Source organism: Dendropsophus ebraccatus, chromosome 2 (assembly GCF_027789765.1).
Source record: "Dendropsophus ebraccatus isolate aDenEbr1 chromosome 2, aDenEbr1.pat, whole genome shotgun sequence".
Lineage (NCBI taxonomy): Eukaryota > Metazoa > Chordata > Amphibia > Anura > Hylidae > Dendropsophus > Dendropsophus ebraccatus.
Genome location: NC_091455.1, coordinates 218,308,821 through 218,335,864, shown reverse-complemented (window position 1 = coordinate 218,335,864; position 27,044 = coordinate 218,308,821). Strand labels below are relative to the sequence as shown.

At 49.3% G+C, this 27,044-nt stretch overlaps 1 protein-coding gene across 7 annotated transcripts in view; it reads right to left on the bottom strand.

Annotated features, from left to right (window-relative positions):
- Positions 1-269: 269 nt before the first annotated feature.
- The window catches only part of LOC138784068 (uncharacterized), a 51,735-nt gene continuing 24,960 nt past the window's right edge, over positions 270-27,044 (bottom strand). For 3 of the 7 annotated variants that reach the window (XM_069959554.1, XM_069959555.1, XM_069959557.1), the window contains exons 6-18: positions 18,840-18,986; positions 16,191-16,581; positions 11,933-12,016; positions 9,700-9,778; positions 7,857-8,035; positions 6,312-6,554; positions 5,078-5,176; positions 3,761-3,954; positions 3,415-3,589; positions 3,186-3,342; positions 2,018-2,171; positions 1,720-1,831; positions 270-588 (exon numbers count right to left, since the gene is read on the bottom strand). In XM_069959554.1, coding sequence (XP_069815655.1) covers positions 413-588; positions 1,720-1,831; positions 2,018-2,171; positions 3,186-3,342; positions 3,415-3,589; positions 3,761-3,954; positions 5,078-5,176; positions 6,312-6,554; positions 7,857-8,035; positions 9,700-9,778; positions 11,933-12,016; positions 16,191-16,581; positions 18,840-18,986 — 2,190 coding nt within the window. In that variant the 3' untranslated portion in view covers positions 270-412. Of the gene's footprint in view, positions 589-1,719; positions 1,832-2,012; positions 2,172-3,185; positions 3,343-3,414; positions 3,590-3,760; positions 3,955-5,077; positions 5,177-6,311; positions 6,555-7,856; positions 8,036-9,699; positions 9,779-11,932; positions 12,017-16,190; positions 16,582-18,839; positions 18,987-27,044 lie in introns of all 7 variants that reach the window. The other 4 variants (XM_069959559.1, XM_069959558.1, XM_069959560.1 and 1 more) reach the window with 4 other exon arrangements.

Genomic DNA, 27,044 nt, shown 5'->3' with positions numbered 1-27,044 from the left:
ACAGAGATCGGGATCCATCGGACGTGTTTCTCCACAGAGATCGGGATCCATTGGACGTGTTTCTCCACAGAGATCGGGATCCATCGGACGTGTTTCTCCACAGAGATCGGGATCCATCGGACGTTTTTCTCCACAAAGATCGGGATCCATCGGACGTGTTTCTCCTAGAGATCGGGATCCATTGGACGTGTTTCTCTGTAGAGATGCCAGCACCTAACCCATTATCAGGCCGCAGAGTTTTATACCCTCAGATTAAGCAGTGATGCAGAGAGATGACGTTTATTGTCGGGAGACGCTATAAATGACGCAATAAAATAAATTTTCTGACATGAAAAGTAAAACGTCTACAAGAGACCACCCCCCCACCCCCCCCGATATTGCTTCATTGGCCGGTGTGTTGTTGGTGCGGCCCTCAGCTTCCATCCTCCTCCTCAGACACCTGATCAGCGGGAACCAGCCGCAGGTTGTTGGCTCTTACACTGGTGAGGGAGGGGCAGCTGCTCATGAGGTCAGACACCCCCTGGAGAGAGACCCCAGAACCGTCTAGACTCAGCTGTACCAGGGCCGTGTGTCTCAGGAACCGGAGCCCTAGGGGAAAAAGTAGGAGGTCAGAGGTCACAGAGTCCTATCCTATACACGATACACAAAGGGCCCTATTCCACCGGACGATTATCGTTCAGATTATCGTTAAATCATTCGAATCTAAACAATAATCGGTTGAAATGCGAACGAGAAATCGTTGATCACTTTAAAAGACCTGGACCTAATTTTATCGTTGCTCGTTCGCAAATCGTTCGCATTGAATAAGACGTCGATCGGTCATTTGCAGTAGATACGAATGCCATAGCGAAGAAATAGCAAAGAAAAAACTATCGTAAATACGATCATAAGTAACGATTATCGCTCCATGTAAATGAGTGAACGTTTTCAGGTCTTTCGTAATAGCCGTCGTTTGTGATCCTTAATCGTTAACGATTATGCAAACGATAATCATCTGGTGGAATAGGGCCCTAAGTATCATCCATACAGACACGACCAATCAATCTATAGATTTATCGCAGTCATGGAAAACAGATGAAGCTTTCAATGACTGATCCGTCACAACGGAGCCGAACGCTGATCCGTCACAATGGAGCTGATCCGTCACAACGGAGCCAATCGCTGATCCGTCACAACGGAGCCGAACGCTGATCCGTCACAATGGAGTTGATCCGTCACAACGGAGCCCATTGCTGATCCGTCACAACGGAGCCGATCCGTCACAACGGAGCCAATCGCTGATCCGTCACAATGGAGCTGATCCGTCACAACGGAGCCAATCGCTGATCCGTCACAATGGAGCTGATGCGTCACAACGGAGCCAATCGCTGATCCGTCACAATGGAGCTGATGCGTCACAACGGAGCCAATCGCTGATCCGTCACAATGGAGCTGATGCGTCACAACGGAGCCAATCGCTGATCCGTCACAATGGAGCTGATGCGTCACAACGGAGCCAATCGCTGATCCGTCACAACGGAGCCAAACGCTGATCCGTCACAACGGAGCCAAACGCTGATCCGTCACAACGGAGCCAAACGCTGATCCGTCACAACGGAGCCAAACGCTGATCCGTCACAACTGAGCTGAACGCTGATCCGTAGGTGTAGATGCTCCCCATGTAGCCCCTCCTCCCCCCCCCCCCCGGCTACTCCAGCCTCACCTCCTGTCAGCACTCACCCTTGTTGGTGACGCGCGTTCGGCTTAGGTTGACTTTTAGAAGGTTCTTGCAATGTTGGACTCCGAGATTTAAGACGTTGTCACCGACATGTGTGTCTGACAGTCCGAGGACCTACCCGGGAGAACAGCACAGCTCAGTGAAAGGCGGTCCCCAATATAATCCTACACCAGGGCTGGTCATGTGACTGGGGCTGATTTGGTGCAGTCACTATATCCTACCCCCCTCCCCCATACACTGAATCTCAAACCAAGAATAGTTAGTGAGTCAGAGGGGAGTATAAGGGTCCCAATACCTAACCTGCAGGTGGGGGAGGTGGGGGATGCACATGGACACCCCTCTGCTGGTCACTTTAGTCCGGTCCAGACTTAACTCCTCCAAAAGCTTCAGCCCCCGCAGGTGAAGTAAACCGGAGTCCGACACTGACGTGTTACACAGCGACAGGACACGCAACCTGCAGGAACAACATACATGTACAGGAGTTTCTCATCACCTCCAATTCCTAATACATGACCCCAATGCAACCCCATCTGCATCCCACAGGACCCCTAATGCACCCCCTGCATCCCACAGGACCCCTAATGCACCCCCCTGCATCCCACAGGACCCCTAATGCACCCCCCTGCATCCCACAGGACCCCTAATGCACCCCCCTGCATCCCACAGGACCCCTAATGCACCCCCCTGCATCCCACAGGACCCCTAATGCACCCCCCCTGCATCCCACAGGACCCCTAATGCACCTCTCCATCCACAAGGACCCCCAATGCACCTCTCCATCCACAAGGACCCCCAATGCACCTCTCCATCCCACAGGACCCCCAATGCACCCCTGCATCCCACAGGACCCTAATGCACCCCTGCATCCCACAGGACCCCCAATGCACCTCTCCATCCACAAGGACCCCCAATGCACCTCTCCATCCCACAGGACCCCCAATGCACCCCTGCATCCCACAGGACCCTAATGCACCCCCCCTGCATCCCACATGACCCCTAATGCACCGCCCCTCCATCCCAAAGGACCCTAATGCACCCCTCCTCTATCCCACAGGACCCCTAATGCACCGCCCCTCCATCCCACAGGACCCTAATGCACCCCTCCTCTATCCCACAGGACCCCTAATGCACCCCCCCTGCATCTCACAGGACCCCTAATGCACCCCTCTATCCCACAGGACCCCTAATGCACCACCCCTGCATCCCACAGGACCCTAATGCACCCCTCCTCTATCCCACAGGACCCTAATGCACCCCCCCATCCCATAGGACCCCTAATGCACCCCTCTATCCCACAGGACCCCTAATGCACCCCTCCGCTATCCCACAGGACCCTAATGCACCCCTCTATCCCACAGGACCCCTAATGCACCCCTCCATCCCATAGGACCCCTAATGCACCCCTCTATCCCACAGGACCCCCAGAGGCCATGTCTGGGCATGAGTAGTGATGGCGCAGCGCTCTCACCGGGTGAGCTGTGAGATGTGCCGCACGCCATGGTCTGTGATCTGGGTGTGATCTGTGAGGTCTAATTCTATGAGACTGCACAGACGAGACAGATGTACGAGTCCACCATCCGACAGGCTGTGTTTCCCGGGAAGCAGCAGGCGGGTGAGAGACAGACCTGTGACAAAGGAGAGGCACACGAGTAACCACTACTGAGACATCTCCCAGGAAGAGACATCCAGGAACTCACCAGACAGGAGCTCCAACACCCGACTGGAGCTCAGAGACTGCACCCCGGACAGCGTGAGTGTGCAGAGCGCCGGCAAGGAAGAGACAGTCTGCAGGGAATCCTCAGTCACACGAGTGCTGTCTAAATGGAGAGTAGTCAGCTGCCTTAGACCACACAATGAGGAGATGTCCGAAACCTAAGAGACAGACAAAAAAGACATGGCAACACAGGCCGAGACCCCATGTCCCCCAGATACTCTCACAGCCTGGAGACCCATTATATATATATATATATATATATATATATATATATATATATTTGTGAATAATCACTGTATCCCCCAGATACACCTGCACCCTGCTCTCACCTGGGTGTGTTTCACGCTCAGCACCCTCAGCTCCGGGCTCCGCTGTAGCAGCAGGCTGAGTGTGCGCTCAGTGATCGCCGTCTGATTAACGCTCAGGTGGGTGAGGGAGCAGCTTGTGTTCTGCAGGAAATCGCACATTCCTCTATCACTGATCTTGGTCTGATCCAGGACAAGATGCGACAAATGCTTCAAATCTGCAGCAGAGAGAGAGAGAACAGTCAGACAGAAGACAATGATGCCAGAGAGAACAGTCAGACAGAAGACAACAATGCCAGAGAGAGGAATCAGACAGAACACAGCAATGCCAGAGAGAGGAATCAGACAGAACACAGCAATGCCAGAGAGAGGAATCAGACAGAACACAACAATGCCAGAGAGAGGAATCAGACAGAACACAGCAATGCCAGAGAGAAGAATCAGACAGAAGACAACAATGCCAGAGAGAACAGTCAGACAGAAGACAACAATGCCAGAGAGAGGAATCAGACAGAACACAGCGATATCAGAGGAATCAGACAGAACACAACAATGCCAGAGAGAGGAATCAGACAGAACACAATGTCAGAGAGAGGAATCAGACAGAACACAACAATGCCAGAGAGAAGAATCAGACAGAACACAACAATGCCAGAGAGAAGAATCAGACAGAACACAACAATGCCAGAGAGAGGAATCAGACAGAACAGAGAGAGGAATCAGACAGAACACATCGATGACAGAGAGAACAGTCAGACAGAACACAACAATGCCAGAGAGAAGAATCAGACAGAACACAGCGATGCCAGAGAGAGGAATCAGACAGAACAGAGAGAGGAATCAGAGAGAACACAGTGAGGACAGATACAGGAACCAGACAGAACACAGCGATGCCAGAGAGAGGAATCAGACAGAACACATTGATGCCAGAGAGAAGAATCAGACAGAACACAGCGATGCCAGAGAGAAGAATCAGACAGAACACAGCGATGCCAGAGAGAGGAATCAGACAGAACACAGCGATGCGAGAGAGAGGAATCAGACAGAACACATTGATGCCAGAGAGAGGAATCAGACAGAACACATTGATGCCAGAGAGAGGAATCAGACAGAACACATTGATGCCAGAGAGAGGAATCAGACAGAACACATTGATGCCAGAGAGAGGAATCAGACAGAACACATTGATGCCACACTGACACTTGTGAACAGTCCTCCCTGTAATGTCCTATGTAAAACTACAGACACACAGTGGCCACTAGAACAACCTGCTGGTGACACAGGGACACATACACTGGCCGCAGTGGCACATGACATAGTTAGCGGACAGATAGCGGTCACCTCGGAGGTGGAGCAGACAGGACTCAGTCAGGTTCCGGCAGGCGCTGAGGTTCAGGTGCTGTAATTTCTGAAGCTGCCGCAGGACGCACAGACCCTGATCTAAGAGGAAATACGGAATCTCAGAATTAGCCCAACAAGACGTGAGGAAGAAATAGGAGGAACAGGTCACCGCTGTGTGGAGCTGGAGGAGGCCGGGTGTACGTGTGCTCAGGCTGGAGGGGGAGGAGTCTGGCCGTACCTGTGCTCAGGCTGGAGAGGGAGGAGCCTAGCCGTACCTGTGCTCAGGCTGGAGGGGGAGGAGCCTGGACGTACCTGTGCTCAGGCAAGAGGGGGAGGAGCCTGGACGTACCTGTGCTCAGGCAAGAGGGGGAGGAGCCTGGACGTACCTGTGCTCAGGCAAGAGGGGGAGGAGCCTGGACGTACCTGTGCTCAGGCAAGAGGGGGAGGAGCCTGGACGTACCTGTGCTCAGGCAAGAGGGGGAGGAGCCTGGACGTACCTGTGCTCAGGCTGGAGGAGGAGGAGCCTGGACGTACCTGTGCTCAGGCTGGAGGGGGAGGAGCCTGGACGTACCTGTGCTCAGGCTGGAGGGGGAGGAGCCTGGACGTACCTGTGATCAGTCTGGAGGAGGAGCCTGGCTGTACCTGTGATCAGGCTGGAGGGGGGAGGAGCCTGGCTGTACCTGTAATCAGGGTGAGGGAGGAGGAGCCTGGACGTACCTGTGCTCAGGCTGGAGGGGAAGGAGCCTGGACGTACCTGTGATCAGGCTGGAGGTAGAGCAGCCTAGACGTATAGACGTACCTGTGATCAGGCTGGAGGGGGGGGAGCCTAGACGTACCTGTGATCAGGCTGGAGGAGCCTGGCCCTACCTGTGATCAGGATGGAGGAGGAGCCTGGCTGTACCTGTGATCAGGCTGGAGGGGGAGGAGCCTGGCCGTACCTGTGGTCAGGCTGGAAGGGGAGGAGCCTGGACGTACCTGTGATCAGGCTGGAGGGGGAGGAGCCTGGCTGTACCTGTAATCAGGGTGAGGGAGGAGGAGCCTGGCCGTACCTGGGGTAAGGCTGGAGGGGAAGGAGCCTGGCCCTTCCTGTGGTCAGGCTGGAGGGAGAGGAGCCTGGCCGTACCTGCGGTCAGGCTGGAGGGGGAGGAGCCTGGCCTTACCTGTGATCAGGCTGGAGGGGGTGTAGCCTGGTCGTACCTGTGGTGAGGCTGGAGGGGGAGGAGCTTTGCCGTACCTGTGATCAGGCTGGAGGAGCAGAGACTCAGTCTTCTCAGGCCTGGGAAGCCTCGCAGCTGTCTTATCAAATCATTGGTGCAGTAGGGGTAGCAGCTAAGCGTCATCCTGCGCACCGGGCAGCCGGCAAACAGCTCCAGGGTCCTTGGACGCAGAACGTGTTCCTTCACCATATAATCAATTATCATCTCGGACAGATCCGGAGTGAGACCTGACAGGGAGCCGGGGTACTGCATGCTGGGGCCTGAGGAGAGGAGGAGAGCTGTACCCACCGGTCATACCCCCCCCCCACAGCACATATGTGTACTATACATGTATCATACCCCCCCCACAGCACATATGTGTACTATACATGTATCATACCCCCCCCACAGCACATATGTGTACTATACATGTATCATACCCCCCCCCCCCCCAGCACATATGTGTACTATACATGTATCATACCCCCCCCCACAGCACATATGTGTACTATACATGTATCATACCCCCCCCACAGCACATATGTGTACTATACATGTATCATACCCCCCCACAGCACATATGTGTACTATACATGTATCATACCCCCCCCACAGCACATATGTGTACTATACATGTATCATACCCCCCCACAGCACATATGTGTACTATACATGTATCATACCCCCCCCACAGCACATATGTGTACTATACATGTATCATACCCCCCCACAGCACATATGTGTACTATACATGTATCATACCCCCCCCACAGCACATATGTGTACTATACATGTATCATACCCCCCCCACAGCACATATGTGTACTATACATGTATCATACCCCCCCACAGCACATATGTGTACTATACATGTATCATACCCCCCCCACAGCACATATGTGTACTATACATGTATCATACCCCCCCCACAGCACATATGTGTACTATACATGTATCATACCCCCCCCACAGCACATATGTGTACTATACATGTATCATACCCCCCCCCACAGCACATATGTGTACTATACATGTATCATACCCCCCCCACAGCACATATGTGTACTATACATGTATCATACCCCCCAGCACATATGTGTACTATACATGTATCATATCCCCCCACAGCACATATGTGTACTATACATGTATCATATCCCCCCACAGCACATATGTGTACTATACATGTATCATATCCCCCTAGCACATATGTGTACTATACATGTATCATATCCCCCAGCACATGCATGTATCATACCCTCACAGCACATACATGTATTATACCCCACAGCACATACATGTATTATACCCCACAGCACATATGTGTACTATACATGTATCATATCCCCCCACAGCACATATGTGTACTATACATGTATCATATCCCCCCACAGCACATATGTGTACTATACATGTATCATATCCCCCTAGCACATATGTGTACTATACATGTATTATACCCCACAGCACATACATGTATTATACCCCACAGCACATACATGTATTATACCCCACAGCACATATATGTATTATACCCCACAGCACATATATGTATTATGTATCAATCATCATACAGGACTCACCAGTAATGACTGGCAGGGCCCGGCGCAGTGCCAGGCTCCTCAGGGTGGGGATGGGCATGGCCCTGGAGATTCTGTGTGATTCTGGCCTCTCCATACTCTCTAGGCGCATCTCTGCGGCCGCCCGCGCCATAACGCGCGGAGGATGAGGAGAGCAGCCATCATTATTCTGGGGTGATGGCCTAAGGGACAAAGAGGATCCCAAGTAATGGGGAGACCTGCGCTGACACACAGCAACGCATCTCAGCTGCTCACAGGCCGCACCTCCCCCTGACATCTATACATATATATATACACTATATACCCCGGGACAGAGGGATCAGCGAGCACCGACACCTCCTTATACCCCGGGACACAGAGGGATCAGCGGGCACCGACACCTCCCTATACCCCGGGACACAGAGGGATCAGCGGGCACCGACACCTCCCTATACCCCGGGACACAGAGGGATCAGCGGGCACCGACACCTCCCTATACCCCGGGACACAGAAGGATCAGCGGGCACGACACCTCCCTATACACCGGGACACAGAGGGATCAGCGGGCACCGACACCTCCCTATACATCAGGACACAAAGGGATCAGCGGGCACCGACACCTCCCTATACACCGGGACACAGAGGGATCAGCGGGCACCGACACCTCCCTATACACCGGGACACAGAAGGATCAGCGGGCACGACACCTCCCTATACACCGGGACACAGAGGGATCAGCGGGCACCGACAACTCCCTATACCCCGGGACACAGAGGAATCAGCGGGCACCGACAACTCCCTATACCCCGGGACACAGAGGAATCAGCGGGCACCGACACCTCCCTATACCCCGAGACACAGAGGGATCAACGGGCACCAACAACTCCCTATACATCAGGACACAGAGGTATCAGCGGGCACCGACACCTCCCTATACCCCGGGACACAGAAGGATTAGCGGGCACCGACACCTCCCTATACACCGGGACACAGAGGGATCAGCGGGCACCGACACCTCCCTATACCCCGGGACACAGAGGAATCAGCGGGCACCGACACCTCCCTATACCCCGAGACACAGAGGGATCAACGGGCACCAACACCTCCCTATACCCCGGGACACAGAAGGATCAGTGGGCACCAACAACTCCCTATACATCAGGACACAGAGGGATCAGCGGGCACCGACACCTCCCTATACCCCGGGACACAGAAGGATTAGCGGGCACCGACACCTCCCTATACACCGGGACACAGAGGTATCAGCGGGCACCGACACCTCCCTATACCCCGGGACACAGAAGGATTAGCGGGCACCGACACCTCCCTATACACCGGGACACAGAGGGATCAGCGGCCACCGACACCTCCCTATACCCCGGGACACAGAAGGATCAGCGGGCACCGACGCCTCCCTATACACCGGGACACAGAGGGATCAGCGGGCACCGACACCTCCCTATACACCGGGACACAGAAGGATCAGCGGGCACCGACACCTCCCTATACACCGGGACACAGAGGGATCAGCGGGCACCGACACCTCCCTATACACCGGGACACAGAGGTATCAGCGGGCACCGACACCTCCCTATACCCCGGGACACAGAGGGATCAGCGGGCACAGACACCTCCCTATACATCAGGACACAGAGGTATCAGCGGGCACCGACACCTCCCTATACACCGGGACACAGAGGGATCAGCGGGCACCGACACCTCCTTATACCCCGGGACACAGAGGGATCAGCGGGCACCGACACCTCCCTATACCCCGGGACACAGAGGGATCAGCGGGCACCGACACCTCCTCGTATTGCCCATAGTGATGGATACCACCCAGTGTGCCTCTGGTAACCTCGCTCACCGCAGTCGAACGCCATTCTCCGGCCACCGATGCGGCTCAGCCCTTTCAGCTCCATCATCAGGAGAAGCAGCTCGGACACCTGAGAGGGAGGAGGATAAGAAGGGAAAACTGAAGATTCTCCTCAATCCTCTGAGAGACCCTCATCCTCCCCACTCTACCAACACCGCAACCCTCATCCTCCTCCCTCTACCAACACCGCAACCCTCATCCTCCTCCCTCTACCAACACCGCAACCCTCATCCTCCTCCCTCTACCAACACCGCAACCCTCATCCTCCTCCCTCTACCAACACCGCAACCCTCATCCTCCTCCCTCTACCAACACGGCAACCCTCATCCTCCTCCCTCTACCAACACGGCAACCCTCATCCTCCTCCCTCTACCAACACCGCAACCCTCATCCTCCTCCCTCTACCCCCACTACAACCCTCATCCTCCTCCCTCTACCATCACTGCAACCCTCATCCTCCTCCCTCTACCCTCACTACAACCCTCATCCTCCTCCATCTACCCTCACTACAACCCTCATCCTCCTCCATCTACCCTCACTACAACCCTCATCCTCCTCCCTCTACCCTCACTACAACCCTCATCCTCCTCCATCTACCATCACTACAACCCTCATCCTCCTCCATCTACCCTCACTACAACCCTCATCCTCCTCCCTCTACCCTCACTACAACCCTCATCCTCCTCCATCTACCCTCACTACAACCCTCATCCTCCTCCATCTACCATCACTACAACCCTCATCCTCCTCCCTCTACCCTCACTACAACCCTCATCCTCCTCCCTCTACCCTCACTACAACCCTCATCCTCCTCCATCTACCCTCACTACAACCCTCATCCTCCTCCATCTACCCTCACTACAACCCTCATCCTCCTCCCTCTACCCTCACTACAACCCTCATCCTCCTCCATCTACCATCACTACAACCCTCATCCTCCTCCATCTACCCTCACTACAACCCTCATCCTCCTCCCTCTACCCTCACTACAACCCTCATCCTCCTCCATCTACCCTCACTACAACCCTCATCCTCCTCCATCTACCATCACTACAACCCTCATCCTCCTCCCTCTACCCTCACTACAACCCTCATCCTCCTCCCTCTACCATCACTACAACCCTCATCCTCCTTTATCACAGCCTCTATGGAGCATTCAATCAGCAGGAAGCCGGAGATGTCCCTATGTGTTTGGCTGGAGAACTTCCAGACCTCAGACTCTCTCCCCCCTCCACCCTCTGGCACTCTCTTCCTCTGACTCTCTCCCCCCTCCACCCTCTGGCACTCTCTTCCTCAGACTCTCTCCCCCTCCACCCTCTGGCACTCTCTTCCTCAGACTCTCTCCCCCCTCCACCCTCTGGCACTCTCTTCCTCTGACTCTCTCCCACCTCCACCCTCTGGCACTCTCTTCCTCAGACTCTCTCCCCCCTCCACCCTCTGGCACTCTCTTCCTCAGACTCTCTCCCACCTCCACCCTCTGGCACTCTCTTCCTCAGACTCTCTCCCCCTCCACCCTCTGGCACTCTCTTCCTCAGACTCTCTTCCCCCTCCACCCTCTGGCACTCTCTTCCTCTGACTCTCTCCCCCCTCCACCCTCTGGCACTCTCTTCCTCAGACTCTCTCCCACCTCCACCCTCTGGCACTCTCTTCCTCAGACTCTCTCCCCCCTCCACCCTCTGGCACTCTCTTCCTCTGACTCTCTCCCCCCTCCACCCTCTGGCACTCTCTTCCTCAGACTCTCTCCCCCCTCCACCCTCTGGCACTCTCTTCCTCAGACTCTCTCCCCCCTCCACCCTCTGGCACTCTCTTCCTCTGACTCTCTCCCCCCTCCACCCTCTGGCACTCTCTTCCTCTGACTCTCTCCCACCTCCACCCTCTGGCACTCTCTTCCTCAGACTCTCTCCCCCCTCCACCCTCTGGCACTCTCTTCCTCTGACTCTCTCCCCCCTCCGGCACTCTCTTCCTCTGACTCTCTCCCCCCTCCACCCTCTGGCACTCTCTTCCTCAGACTCTCTCCCCCCTCCACCCTCTGGCACTCTCTTCCTCAGACTCTCTCCCCCCTCCACCCTCTGGCACTCTCTTCCTCTGACTCTCTCCCCCCTCCACCCTCTGGCACTCTCTTCCTCTGACTCTCTCCCCCCTCCACCCTCTGGCACTCTCTTCCTCTGACTCTCTCCCACCTCCACCCTCTGGCACTCTCTCCCTCTGGCAAAACGTCATATACCCGCGTTGCCTCCATTACCGTCTGCTTCCTCTTCCTCCTCAGCTGCGCTCTTCTCCTGATGTGCCAAGCGGTGCCCGCGTCCTGCTGAGCAAGAGGGTACAGAGGATCAGTGCACGGGGGGGGGGGGGGGGGGGGGCGGAGGGGGACATATACCGTATATAACATGTACAGAGGATCAGTGGGGGGGGGGGGACATATACCGTATATAACATGTACAGAGGATCAGTGGGGGGGGGACATATACCGTATATAACATGTACAGAGGATCAGTGGGGGGGGGGACATATACCGTATATAACATGTACAGAGGATCAGTGGGGGGGGAACATATACCGTATATAACATGTACAGAGGATCAGTGGGGGGGGGGACATATACCGTATATAACATGTACAGAGGATCAGTGGGGGGGGGGGGGGACATATACCGTATATAACATGTACAGAGGATCAGTGGGGGGGGGGGGGGACATATACCGTATATAACATGTACAGAGGATCAGTGTGGGGGGGGGGGACATATACCGTATATAACATGTACAGAGGATCAGTGTGGGGGGGGGGGACATATACCGTATATAACATGTACAGAGGATCAGTGCACGGGGGGGGGGGACATATACCGAATATAACATGTACAGAGGATCAGTGCACGGGCGGGGGGGGGGGGGGGGGGGGGACATATATACCGTATATAACATGTACAGAGGATCAGTGCACGGGGGGGGGGGGGGGAAGGACATATACCGTATATAACATGTACAGAGGATCAGTGTACGGGGGGGGGGGGGGGACATATACCGTATATAACATGTACAGAGGATCAGTGCACGGGCGGGGGGGGGGGGACATATATACCGTATATAACATGTACAGAGGATCAGTGTACGGGGGGGGGGGGGGGGGGGACATATATACCGTATATAACATGTACAGAGGATCAGTGCACGGGCGGGGGGGGACATATATACCGTATATAACATGTACAGAGGATCAGTGTACGGGGGGGGGGGGACATATACCGTGTATATATATACACACACACACGCCCTGTACATTATATATATATACACACCCTGTACATTATATATACACACACACCCTGTACATTATATATACACACCCTGTACATTACATACACACACACCCTGTACATTATATATACACACACCCTCTACATTATATATACACACACCCTCTACATTATATATACACACCCTGTACATTATATATACACACACCCTCTACATTATATATACACACACCCTGTACATTATATATACACACTCTGTACATTATATATACACACACCCTGTACATTATATATACACCCTGTACATTATATATACACACCCTCTACATTATATATACACACACCCTCTACATTATATATACACACACCCTGTACATTATATATACACACTCTGTACATTATATATACACACCCTGTACATTATATATACACCCTGTACATTATATATACACACACCCTGTACATTATATATACACCCTGTACATTATATATACACACCCTCTACATTATATATACACACACCCTGTACATTATATACACACACACCCTGTACATTATATATACACACACCCTGTACATTATATATACACACACCCTGTACATTATATATACACACACCCTGTACATTATATATACACACCCTGTACATTATATATACACACACCCTGTACATTATATACACACACCCTGTACATTATATATACACACACCCTGTACATTATATATACACACCCTGTACATTATATATACACACACCCTGTACATTATATACACACACCCTGTACATTATATATACACACACCCTGTACATTATATACACACACACCCTGTACATTATATATACACACACCCTGTACATTATATATACACACACCCTGTACATTATATATACACACACACCCTGTACATTATATACACACACACCCTGTACATTATATACACACACCCTCTACATTATATATACACACACCCTGTACATTATATATACACACACCCTGTACATTATATATACACACACACCCTGTACATTATATACACACACCCTCTACATTATATATATACACACCCTGTACATTATATATACACACCCTCTACATTATATACACACACACCCTGTACATTATATATACACACACACCCTGTACATTATATATACACACACCCTGTACATTATATACACACACACCCTGTACATTATATATACACACCCTGTACATTATATATACACACACCCTGTACATTATATATACACACACCCTCTACATTATATATACACACACCCTGTACATTATATATACACACCCTGTACATTATATATACACACACCCTGTACATTATATACACACACCCTGTACATTATATATACACACACCCTGTACATTATATATACACACACACCCTGTACATTATATACACACACACCCTGTACATTATATATACACACCCTGTACATTATATATATATACACACCCTGTACATTATATATATACACACCCTGTACATTATATATACACACACCCTGTACATTATATATATACACACCCTGTACATTATATATATACACACACCCTGTACATTATATATATACACACACCCTGTACATTATATATACACACCCTGTACATTATATATACACACCCTGTACATTATATATACACACCCTGTACATTATATATACACACACGCCCTGTACATTATATATATACACACCCTGTACATTATATATACACACACCCTGTACATTATATATACACACACCCTGTACATTATATATACACACACCCTGTACATTATATATACACATATCCTGCACATTATATATACACACACCCTGTACATTATATATACACACACCCTGTACATTATATACACACACACCCTGTACATTATATACACACACCCTGTACATTATATATACACATATCCTGCACATTATATATACACACACCCTGTACATTATATATACACACACCCTGTACATTATATACACACACACCCTGTACATTATATATACACATATCCTGCACATTATATATACACATATCCTGCACATTATATATACACACCCTGTACATTATATATACACACACACCCTGTACATTATATATACACACCCTGTACATTATATATACACACACCCTCTACATTATATATACACACCCTGTACATTATATACACACACCCTGTACATTATATACACACACACCCTGTACATTATATATACACACACCCTGTACATTATATATACACACACCCTCTACATTATATATACACACACCCTGTACATTATATATACACACCCTCTACATTATATATACACACACCGTACATTATATATACACACACCCTCTACATTATATATACACACCCTGTACATTATATATACACACACCCTGTACATTATATACACACACCCTGTACATTATATATACACACACCCTGTACATTATATATACACACACCCTCTACATTATATATACACATATCCTGCACATTATATATACACACACCCTCTACATTATATATACACACACCCTGTACATTATATATACACACCCTCTACATTATATATACACACACCGTACATTATATATACACACACCCTCTACATTATATATACACACCCTGTACATTATATATACACACACCCTGTACATTATATATACACACACCCTGTACATTATATATACACACACCCTGTACATTATATATACACACACCCTCTACATTATATATACACACCCTGTACATTATATATACACACACCCTGTACATTATATATACACATATCCTGCACATTATATATACACACCCTGTACATTATATATACACACACCCTCTACATTATATATACACACCCTGTACATTATATACACACACCCTGTACATTATATACACACACCCTGTACATTATATATACACACACCCTGTACATTATATACACACCCTGTACATTATATATACACACACCCTGTACATTATATATACACACCCTGTACATTATATACACACACACCCTGTACATTATATATACACACACCCTGTACATTATATATACACACACCCTGTACATTAATTATACACACACCCTGTACATTATATATACACACACCCTCTACATTATATATACACACACCCTGTACATTATATATACACACACCCTGTACATTATATATACACATATCCTGCACATTATATATACACACCCAGTTTATTATATACGCACCCCAGCTGTGCTGCAGTTGGGGTTCTGCCACTATGTGGATGTTGTGGGTAACGGCCTGGGCTGGGGAGCGGAGGATGGGCAGCAGCCGGTCTCCCTGCATCATCAGCTCAGCTGCGTCACACATCAGGGGCTCCTGGGGGGTCTCGAGGGTCTCGTCTATGGGCTGGGGTTGGTTTCCCAGGTGCACACACAGGGTGGCGCTAGGGGTCAGTCCCAGCTCCTGGAGACTCCGGGGCAGATCCTCCTCTGTAAAGTGCCGGGTGGGAAAGGTCTGCACCAAGCTGCAGGAGGCCAGGGAGGTCTGCAGACCCCGCACGTGCTCATACACACACTGCAGCCGGGAGTCCCCCGCCAACCCCAAGCGTACCGACTGTCCAGAGGGGAGACGCACCTGCAAGAGAGGGAGCGCCAGTATGTGAGGTCTCATACAGGATCCCACACTGACACCTCATACAGGATCCCACACTGACACCTCATACAGGATCCCACACTGACACCTCATACAGGATCCCACACTGACACCTCATACAGGATCCCACACTGACACCTCATACAGGATCCCACACTGACACCTCATACAGGATCCCACACTGACACCTCATACAGGATCCCACACTGACACCTCATACAGGATCCCACACTGACACCTCATACACGATCCCACACTGACACCTCATACAGGATCCCACACTGACACCTCATACAGGATCCCACACTGACACCTCATACATGATCCCATACAGGATCCCACACTGACACCTCATACAGGATCCCACACTGACACCTCATACAGGATCCGACAGACACCTCATACACGATCCCACACTGACACCTCATACAGGATCCCACACTGACACCTCATACAGGATCCCACACTGACACCTCATACAGGATCCCACACTGACACCTCATACAGGATCCCACACTGACACCTCATACAGGATCCCACACTGACACCTCATACAGGATCCCACACTGACACCTCATACAGGATCCCATACAGGATCCCACACTGACACCTCATACAGGATCCCACACTGACACCTCATACAGGATCCCACACTGACACCTCATACAGGATCCCACACTGACACCTCATACATGATCCCATACAGGATCCCACACTGACACCTCATACAGGATCCCACACTGACACCTCATACAGGATCCCACACTGACACCTCATACAGGATCCCACACTGACACCTCATACAGGATCCCACACTGACACCTCATACATGATCCCATACAGGATCCCACACTGACACCTCATACAGGATCCCACACTGACACCTCATACAGGATCCCACACTGACACCTCATACAGGATCCCACACTGACACCTCATACAGGATCCCACACTGACACCTCATACAGGATCCCACACTGACACCTCATACAGGATCCCACACTGACACCTCATACAGGATCCCACACTGACACCTCATACAGGATCCCACACTGACACCTCATACAGGATCCCACACTGACACCTCATACAGGATCCCACACTGACACCTCATACAGGATCCCACACTGACACCTCATACAGGATCCCACACTGACACATCATACAGGATCCCACACTGACACCTCATACACGATCCCACACTGACACCTCATACAGGATCCCACACTGACACCTCATACAGGATCCCACACTGACACCTCATACAGGATCCCACACTGACACCTCATACAGGATCCCACACTGACACCTCATACATGATCCCATACAGGATCCCACACTGACACCTCATACAGGATCCCATACAGGATTCCCCACTGACACCTCATACATGATCCCATACAGGATCCCACACTGACACCTCATACAGGATCCAACACTGACACATCATACAGGATCCCACACTGACACCTCATACAGGATCCCACACTGACACCTCATACATGAGGGGGCCACCCAATAGATATAATACAGGGGCCACCCTATAGATATAATACAGGGGCCACCCTATAGATATAATACAGGGACCACCCTATAGATATAATACAGGGACCACCCTATAGATATAATACAGGGGCCACCCAATAGATATAATACAGGGGCCACCCTATAGATATAATACAGGGGCCACCCTATAGATATAATACAGGGGCCACCCTATAGATATAATACAGGGGCCACCCTATAGATATAATACAGGGGCCACCCAATAGATATAATACAGGGACCACCCTATAGATATAATACAGGGACCACCCTATAGATATAATACAGGGGCCACCCAATAGATATAATACAGGGGCCACCCTATAGATATAATACAGGGGCCACCCTATAGATATAATACAGGGGCAACCCTATAGATATAATACAGGGGCAACCCTATAGATATAATACAGGGGCCACCCTATAGATATAATACAGGGGCCACCCTATAGATATAATACAGGGGCCACCCTATAGATACTATACAGGGGCCACACTATAGATACAATAAAGAGGTCACACTATAAATATAATACAGGGGCCACCCTATAGATATAATACAGGGGCCACACTATAGATACAATAAAGAGGTCACACTATAAATATAATACAGGGGCCACCCTATAGATACTATACAGGGGCCACACTATAGATATAATACAGGGGCCACACGTGATCTTTGCTTTGGCTCTCACCATCAGTGCGCAGTGATTCGGGGTGGTTGCAGGGACAGACGGCTGCTCCTGGCTCACCAGCCGCTCATTCACCGTAGACGCCATTTTCTCCTTGTCATGCTGAATGCGCCGATCCTCAGCGATCCGCTGGAGAACCAGATCCCTGTCCTGAGGGGAGAACAACAAACACAAGTATAACAAGACTCAACACCTTTCTGCTAAACCTCCAGCCCAGCAGTACTAACACCCGAGTAACCTCCAGCCCAGCCGTACTAACACCTGTGTAACCTCCAGCCCAGCAGTTCTAACACCTGTGTAACCTCCAGCCCAGCAGTTCTAACACCTGTGTAACCTCCAGCCCAGCAGTACTAACACCTGTGTAACCTCCAGCCCAGCCGTACTAACACCCGAGTAACCTCCAGCCCAGCCGTACTAACTCCTGTGTAACCTCCAGCCCAGCCGTACTAACACCTGTGTAACCTCCAGCCCAGCAGTACTAACACCTCTCTGCTAAACCTCCAGCCCAGCCGTACTAACACCTGAGTAACCTCCAGCCCAGCAGTACTAACACCTCTCTGCTAAACCTCCAGCCCAGCCGTACTAACACCCGAGTAACCTCCAGCCCAGCAGTACTAACACCTCTCTGCTAAACCTCCAGCCCAGCCGTACTAACACCTGTGTAACCTCCAGCCCAGCAGTACTAACACCCGAGTAACCTCCAGCCCAGCAGTACTAACACCTCCCTGCTAAACCTCCAGCCCAGCCGTACTAACACCCGAGTAACCTCCAGCCCAGCCGTACTAACACCCGAGTAACCTCCAGCCCAGCCGTACTAACACCTGTGTAACCTCCAGCCCAGCAGTACTAACACCTTTCTGCTAAACCTCCAGCCCAGCCGTACTAACACCCGAGTAACCTCCAGCCCAGCCGTACTAACACTCGAGTAACCTCCAGCCCAGCAGTACTAACTCCTTTCTGCTAAACCTCCAGCCTTACTAACACCCGAGTAACCTCCAGCCCAGCAGTACTAACACCTTTCTGCTAAACCTCCAGCCCAGCCTTACTAACACCCGAGTAACCTCCAGCTAAAAGTGGGAAGAGTGGTGCATGGTGCAAGTGTGTCTGATCATGTGCCACTTAGAATAGATCTAAAGTTAGATGGTAATGGGGTCAAATATAGGGAATTTAAATGTAATCAGCATTGGCTTAAGTTAATTACTACACATGATCAAATTAAGAATGAGTTAAGGGAATTCTTTGAAAATAATGTGGGTACAGCAATCTATGTGTTGTCTGGGATACAGCCAAGGCCTTCCTAAGGGGGAAAGAGACTGAGGCCTTCCTAAGGGGGAAAGAGACTGAGGCCTTCCTAAGGGGGAAAGAGACTGAGGCCTTCCTAAGGGGGAAAGAGAGAGGTGGCAGGACTAAAAAGGAGTATAAAGAACAAGAGAGGAGGTTGTGGAAGGAGGTAAAAAAGATAGAGAGAGAATATACTGATAATCAGACAACACAGTCTCATAAAAATTGGTGTAATGCGGTAGACGATCTTAAAGAATACTTACAGGTTAAATGTCAAAATGAGTGTTGGTTTCAGGGGGCAAAACCCTATACACAGGGAGGGAGACCGGGCAGATACCTCGCTAACTTGATTAAAAATAGTGGTGTCATAAGTTGATAACTGAAATCAGAGACGCTAATGGAAGGATGGTTAGAGATGATGGAGGCATTTTGAACGTGTTTAAGGAGTTTCATGAGAAGGTGTATACATCTAGGGGGGATGTCTCGGTGCAGAGAAGTAAGGAATATTTAAGATCAATAAAGTTGCCAGTATTAGGGCAAGATGTGAAGACGTGGTTAGAACGTCCGATTGAAAAAGAGGAGTTGAAACTTGCAATAACAAACATGGCGAAAGAAAAGGCACCTGGACCTGACGGTCTGCCGGTGGAGGGTTTCTCTGTTACGAGCAAGCTCTCCTAAAACAACTGCATATGGTATTAGTTGATATGAGCAGGGGGGATTACCGCATACAATGTATGACGCAAATATTGTGTTGATACCTAAGGCAGATAAAAATCCAAGCGAGCCTGAGGCCTACCGCCCCATCTCCTTGACTAATGTAGATGTTAAGATCCTGGCCAGAGTATTGGCAAATAGATTGTCGGGGGTGATGGGGACGTTGGTGGGCCCGAGCAGGGTGGTTTCATAGTGGGAAGAACAACCCATGCTAATATCTCGAGGGTACATGCTAATATCCAGAGGGGGCCACTCCATACTGTCTCTTGATGCTGCTAAAGCATTTGACAGTGTGGAGTGGCCATAGGTTTGGGCCACATTGGAGAAATTTGGTATTGGGGAGGGATTTATAAGGTGGCTGAGAATAATATACCAGCATCCTAGGGCTAAAGTTTTGGTGAACGGAGAGGGGTCTGAGTATTTTGGATTGCAGAGAGGGACAAGGCAGGGCTGTCCCCTCTCCCCCTTGCTCTTTGCCCTGGCCATGGAGCCATTGGCTAGGAGAATCAATGATAATGAAGAGGTGGAGGGGTTTGGAGTAGGGGGGAGAGGGGACAAGATAGCTCTATATGCGGATGACATTCTCTTCTTCTTAGGAAATACCCAAAGGGGACTGGATGTAGTTATGCAAGAGGTGGAACTGTTTGGAGCTCACTCAGGGTTAACTATAAATTGGAATAAGTCAGTGTTGCTGCCATTAGAGGGAGAAGTGGTAGCAGATACTAGGTTACGGGTATTAGATATAACAGTGCCTGTAAGTATTTGGGAATATGGGTGACAGCTGAGCCGAGTAAATATGTCGTGCCCAGGTTAGAGAGGATGAAGCAACAAACAATGGTATGGAACAAGTTGAACCTGTCTAAAGCCGATAAGATCGGGCTAATAAAAATGGTATGGTTACCCCAACTTTTGTATATTATAAAGAGTGCACCAGTTTGGTTAGGAATATCTGTATTTAAGAGGATAGAGAGAGTCCTTAATGAATTGATCTGGAACAGAAAGAGGGTACGACTAAAAATCAGCTGTTTGACCCTATTAGAGGATGAAGGAGGGTTAGCAGTACCCGATTTGTTTCGGTATTATACTGCATCAATAATATCTTGGATGGTAAAATGGGAGAAGGTGAGCTTCCTGTTAGATTGGGTTAAAAAGCAAGAGGGGATTGCATGTAACATATATGAGCTATTGGAAATGAAGTCATAAATACCCCAAGAATTCAATGGAAAGGGCATTTTGTAAAACATGGGAACACCTTAGAAAGATGGAGAAAATTGAAGGGGTGCTGGATATTACGCCGCTATTTAACCCCTTCACGTCAGCCATCTGTATATACACGTTCCTATTGCACATGCCCCGTGCAGTAGGAATGTACATATACGTTCCTGCTTTGAGGGGGCTTTGTGATGAGAACGGGATCGCTGCAGGGACAGCGATCCCGCTCTCATCTGAGTGAGGCACCGGAGATAATGAGAATCAGCTGCGATCCCACAGCTGACCCCCATTAACCCCTTAGTGACCGCCGAAACGGCCGGTGCCGCCGCTATATTTCATCTCCCCCCACCGTGAATCCACGGTGGGGGGAGATGAAATAGTTAAAATCAGACCCAAGACCAGCCCCCCTAGTGCCCCCCCCCCCCAGTATCTAACCCCCCCTCCCCACGGCGGCCATCAGATCCAAGATGGCCGCCGCGATCACTGTGAACAGACTAATGTCTGTTCACAGTGATCTCTTTGTAAAAATTAATGAAAACCCCATGCTCTCCGCCACCAGAGGTAGCGGAGAGCATGGGGCAGTCATCGGGGACCCCCCCTGTGGGGTCCCGGTACAAGCGATCAGCGGTATATACTATATACCGCTGATCGCTTGTGCCATGTGCCGCCGGAACATTTTATCCCCTGTCACCATGAATGATTGGTGACAGGGGATAAAAAGTGATGTCCCCCCACCCCCCAAGTCGCCCCCCACCCCCCCTGTCACCCCCGTCCCCCAGTCACCCCCCCCCCTTCCCCATATACTCACCTGATCCTGGAGCTCCTTCCTCCTCGACGTCCTGGCCGGTTATGAAGTGCGCATGCGCTCCACAACCAGCCAACTCTGAAAATTTAAAGTGACAGAGACCAATTTGCTCTCTGTCACTGAACTATGGTTACTGTGATAGAAAATATCACAGTAATCATAGTAATACAGTGAAAAAGAATGTGAAAAGTACAAAAAGTGACAAACATACAAAAAAATAAAACACACACTTTCTATTATAGTAATAATTGCAGTTTACTCCCAAATTACCCCTAACCCCCCCAGATTACCCGTAACTACCGCAGCTAGCCCGTAACCCCCCCAGGTTGTCCGTAATCACGTCAGATTGCACGTAACCCCCCAGATTACCCGTAACCACCGCACGTTGCCCGTAACCACCGCACGTTGCCAGTGACCCCCTCCAGATTGTCCGTAATCACCCCAGATTGCCTGTAACCACCCCAAATTACATATACCCACCCCAGATTACCTATAAGCACTTCAGTCTATCCGTAACAATTCTAGATTGTCTGTAACCCCTCCAGGTTGCCCGTAACCACCGCAGGTTGCGCATAACCACCCCAGGTTGCCCGTAATCATGCCAGATTACATGTAACCCCCCAGATTGCACGCAACCACCGCAGGTCGCGTCTGACCACCGCACGTCGCATCTGACCACCGCACCTTGCCTCTGACCACCGCACGTCGCCACTGACCACTGCACGTCACCACTGACCACCGCACGTCGCCACTGACCACTGCACGTCACCACTGACCACCGCACGTCGCCACTGACCACCGCACGTCGCCACTGACCACCGCACGTCACCTCTGACCACCGCACGTCACCTCTGACCACCCCAATTTGCCAGTGACCCCCTCCAATTGCTCACAACCACGCCAGATTACAGGTACCCACCTCAGATTACCTATTAGCACTTCTGTTTATCCGTAACGACAGCAGGTTGCCTGTAACCACCCCAGATTGTCTGTAACCACCCCACGTTGCCCGTAACCACAGCAGGTTGCCTGTAACCACCCTAGATTGCCTGTAACCACCCTAGATTGTCTGTAACCACAGCAGGTTGTCCGTATTCACCCCAGGTTGCCTGTAACCACCCCAGGTTGCCGTAACCACAGCAGGTTGCCCGTGACCTCCCCATGTTGATGGTATCCATCCCAGATTACCCGTAACCACCCCAGATTGCCCGTAACCACCCCAGATTACCCGTAACCACCCCAGACTGCCCGTAACCACCCCAGACTGCCCGTAACCACCTCCAAATTACCCGGAACCACCCCACATTACCTGTAACCTAATTTTTTTTATTGTATTTTAGTAACTGCGCTATTCTAATAACTATTACTAGCTGTGGTTTTGCTCCAGCAAATTGGCGCTCCTTCCCTTCTGAGCCCTGCTGTGTGCCCATACAGTGGTTTATGCCCACATATGGGGTACCGTTGTACTCAGGAGAACCTGCGTTACAGATTTTGGGGTACGTTTTCTCTCATGTTCCTTGTGAAATTTAGAAATTTCAAACTAAACCAACATATTATTGGAAAAATTCAAGTTTTTCATTTTTACTGGCCAATTTTGAATACTTTCCTCTAATACCTGTGGGGCCAAAATGCTCATCCTACCGCAAGATGAATTCTTTGAGGGGTGTACTTTCCGAAATGGGGTGACTTTTGGGGGGATTCTATTCTGTAGACATTACAGGGGCTCTGCAAATGCACCTGGTGCTCAGAAACTTCTTCAGAAAAATCTGCACGGAAAAAGCTAATTGGCGCTCCTTCCGTTCTGAGCTCGGCTGTGTGCCCATACAGTGGTTTATGCCGACATATGTGGTACCGTTGTACTCAGGAGAACCTGCGTTACAGATTTTGGGGTGAATTTTCTCTCCTGTTCCTTGTGAAATTGAGAAATTTCAAACTAAAGGAACAAATTATTGGAAAAATTCTAGTTTTTCATTTTTACTGTCTACTTTTGAATACTTTCCTCTTATACCGGTGGGGTCAAAATGCTCACCACACCCCAAAATGAATTCTTTGAGGGGTGCACTTTCCAAAATGGGGTGACTTATTGGCGTTTTTCTCTCTGCTGGCACTACAGGGGCACTGCAAACGCACCTGGCGCTCAGAAACTTCTGCAGCAAAATCTGCATTGAAAAAGCTAATTGGCGCTCCCTTCCCTTCTGAGCCCGGCTGTGTGCCCATACAGTGGTTTATACCCACATATGAGGTACCTTTTTACTCAGGAGAACCTGTGTTACAAATTTTGGGGTACTTTTTTTCTCTTGTTCCTCGTGAAATCGAGAAATTTTAAACTAAAGGAACACATTATTGGATAAATTCGAGTTTTTCATTTTTACTGTCTACTTTTGAATACTTTCCTCTAACACCTGTGGGGTCAAAATGCTCATCCTACCCCAAGATGAATTCTTTGAGGAGTGTACTTTCCAAAATGGGGTGACTTATGGGGGGGTTTTCTCTCTGCTGACACTACAGGGGCGCTGCAAATGCACCTGGCGCTCGGAAACTTCTTCAGCAAAATCTGCAATGGAAAAGCTAGATGGCACTCCTTCCTTCTGAGCCCCGCTGTGTGCCCATGCAGTGGTTTATGCCCACACATGGGGTACCGTTCTACTCAGGAGAACCTGCGTTACAAATTTTGGGGTGCCTTTTCTCTCATGTTCCTTTTGAAAATGAGAAACTTTAATCTAAACGTATATATTATTGGAAAATTGTAATTTTTCATTTTTTTACGGCATAATGGTGAATGCTTTTCTCCAGCCCCTGTAGGGTTAAAATGCTCATTATACCCCTAGATTAATTCTTTAAGGTGTGTAGTTTCCAAAATGGGGTCACTTATGGGGGTTTCCAGTATACAAGCCTCCTAAATCAACTTAAGAAAAGAACTGGTCCCTAAAAAAATCAGTTTTGGAAACTTTTACGAAAATGTGGTAATTTGCTGATAAATTTCTAAGCCCCGTAACACCCTAAAAAAGTAAAATATGTTTATGAAATGAAGCCAGAATAAAGAGGACATATCGGTAATGTGACTTAGTAACTAATTTATGTGCTACGATTTTCTTTTTTAGAAGCAGAGAATTTCAAAGTTCATAAAATGCTAATTTTTTCAATTTTTCATGATATTTTTATGTTTTTCACAAAAAACACACAAAGTAGTGACCAAATTTTGCCACTAATATAAAGTGCCATATGTGACGAAAAAACAATCTCAGAATCGCTAGCATACGTTACAGCATCACTGAGCTATAAGAGCATAAAGTGAGACAGGTCAGATTTTTAAAAATGAGCCTGGTCTTTTAGGTGCAAATAGGCTTGGTCTTGAAGGGGTTAAAAATGACAGACTTTATGAATTAGGTACGAGTCCAGATCCAGTATATTGGAGGAGAATAGGTGCAGCAAAAGTATCACAGTTGTGTGTGGAAAGGAGGTTAAAGAAATATGATGAATTGTGTGTGTTTTTAGGGCAAAATATTTGTAGACTGAGGTATATGCAACTTGAGAGCGCTACACGAGTTTTGGGAAGAACAGGAAGATTAGGGGTGAAGGAGTCTAAATTAATAGGGAATATAACTGGTCTGACTGTAAACTCAAAAAAGGGGGTGAATGGGTGAGATCGAAGCCAATAGAGAGGTAATACTGTACAGGTAAATGGGAGAAGGTAATTGGGGATAGACAGAGACAATTTGGGAAGAGGTGTATGTATTAGCCAGATAGGAGGCACAAGGTTGGTCCATTATTTATTACGCACAGAATTTATTATGCGATGAAGGATATTAGTCGGTGGAGGTATGGAGGGGTATCAAATGTTTTTGGTGTGAGATTGGTGGGCTTGTAGAAAGCTGAGGGGGTATTGGAGTGGAGTATTTAATCGTATTACAATTATTTTCCATTTGAATATTGAAGAGGAGGACACGTGTGCACTGTTAGGGTACATAGAGATACAGAGGGATAGAGTGGTGTATAAAGTAAGCTTGGAAGTGAGAACAACCGTTGTTGGAAGAGACCGAAGAGAAGTTGTGGGACCAGTTAGAATTTGGTTGATATAATTGGGAATAAAGGAATAATAGACTGCCCACTCCTGAGGGGTGAGTGGAGCTGGATCCCACAGTGATATGCCAGGGAACTATGGCTATTAGCTGTCAGGGGTGGCCAGCAAAGGGGGA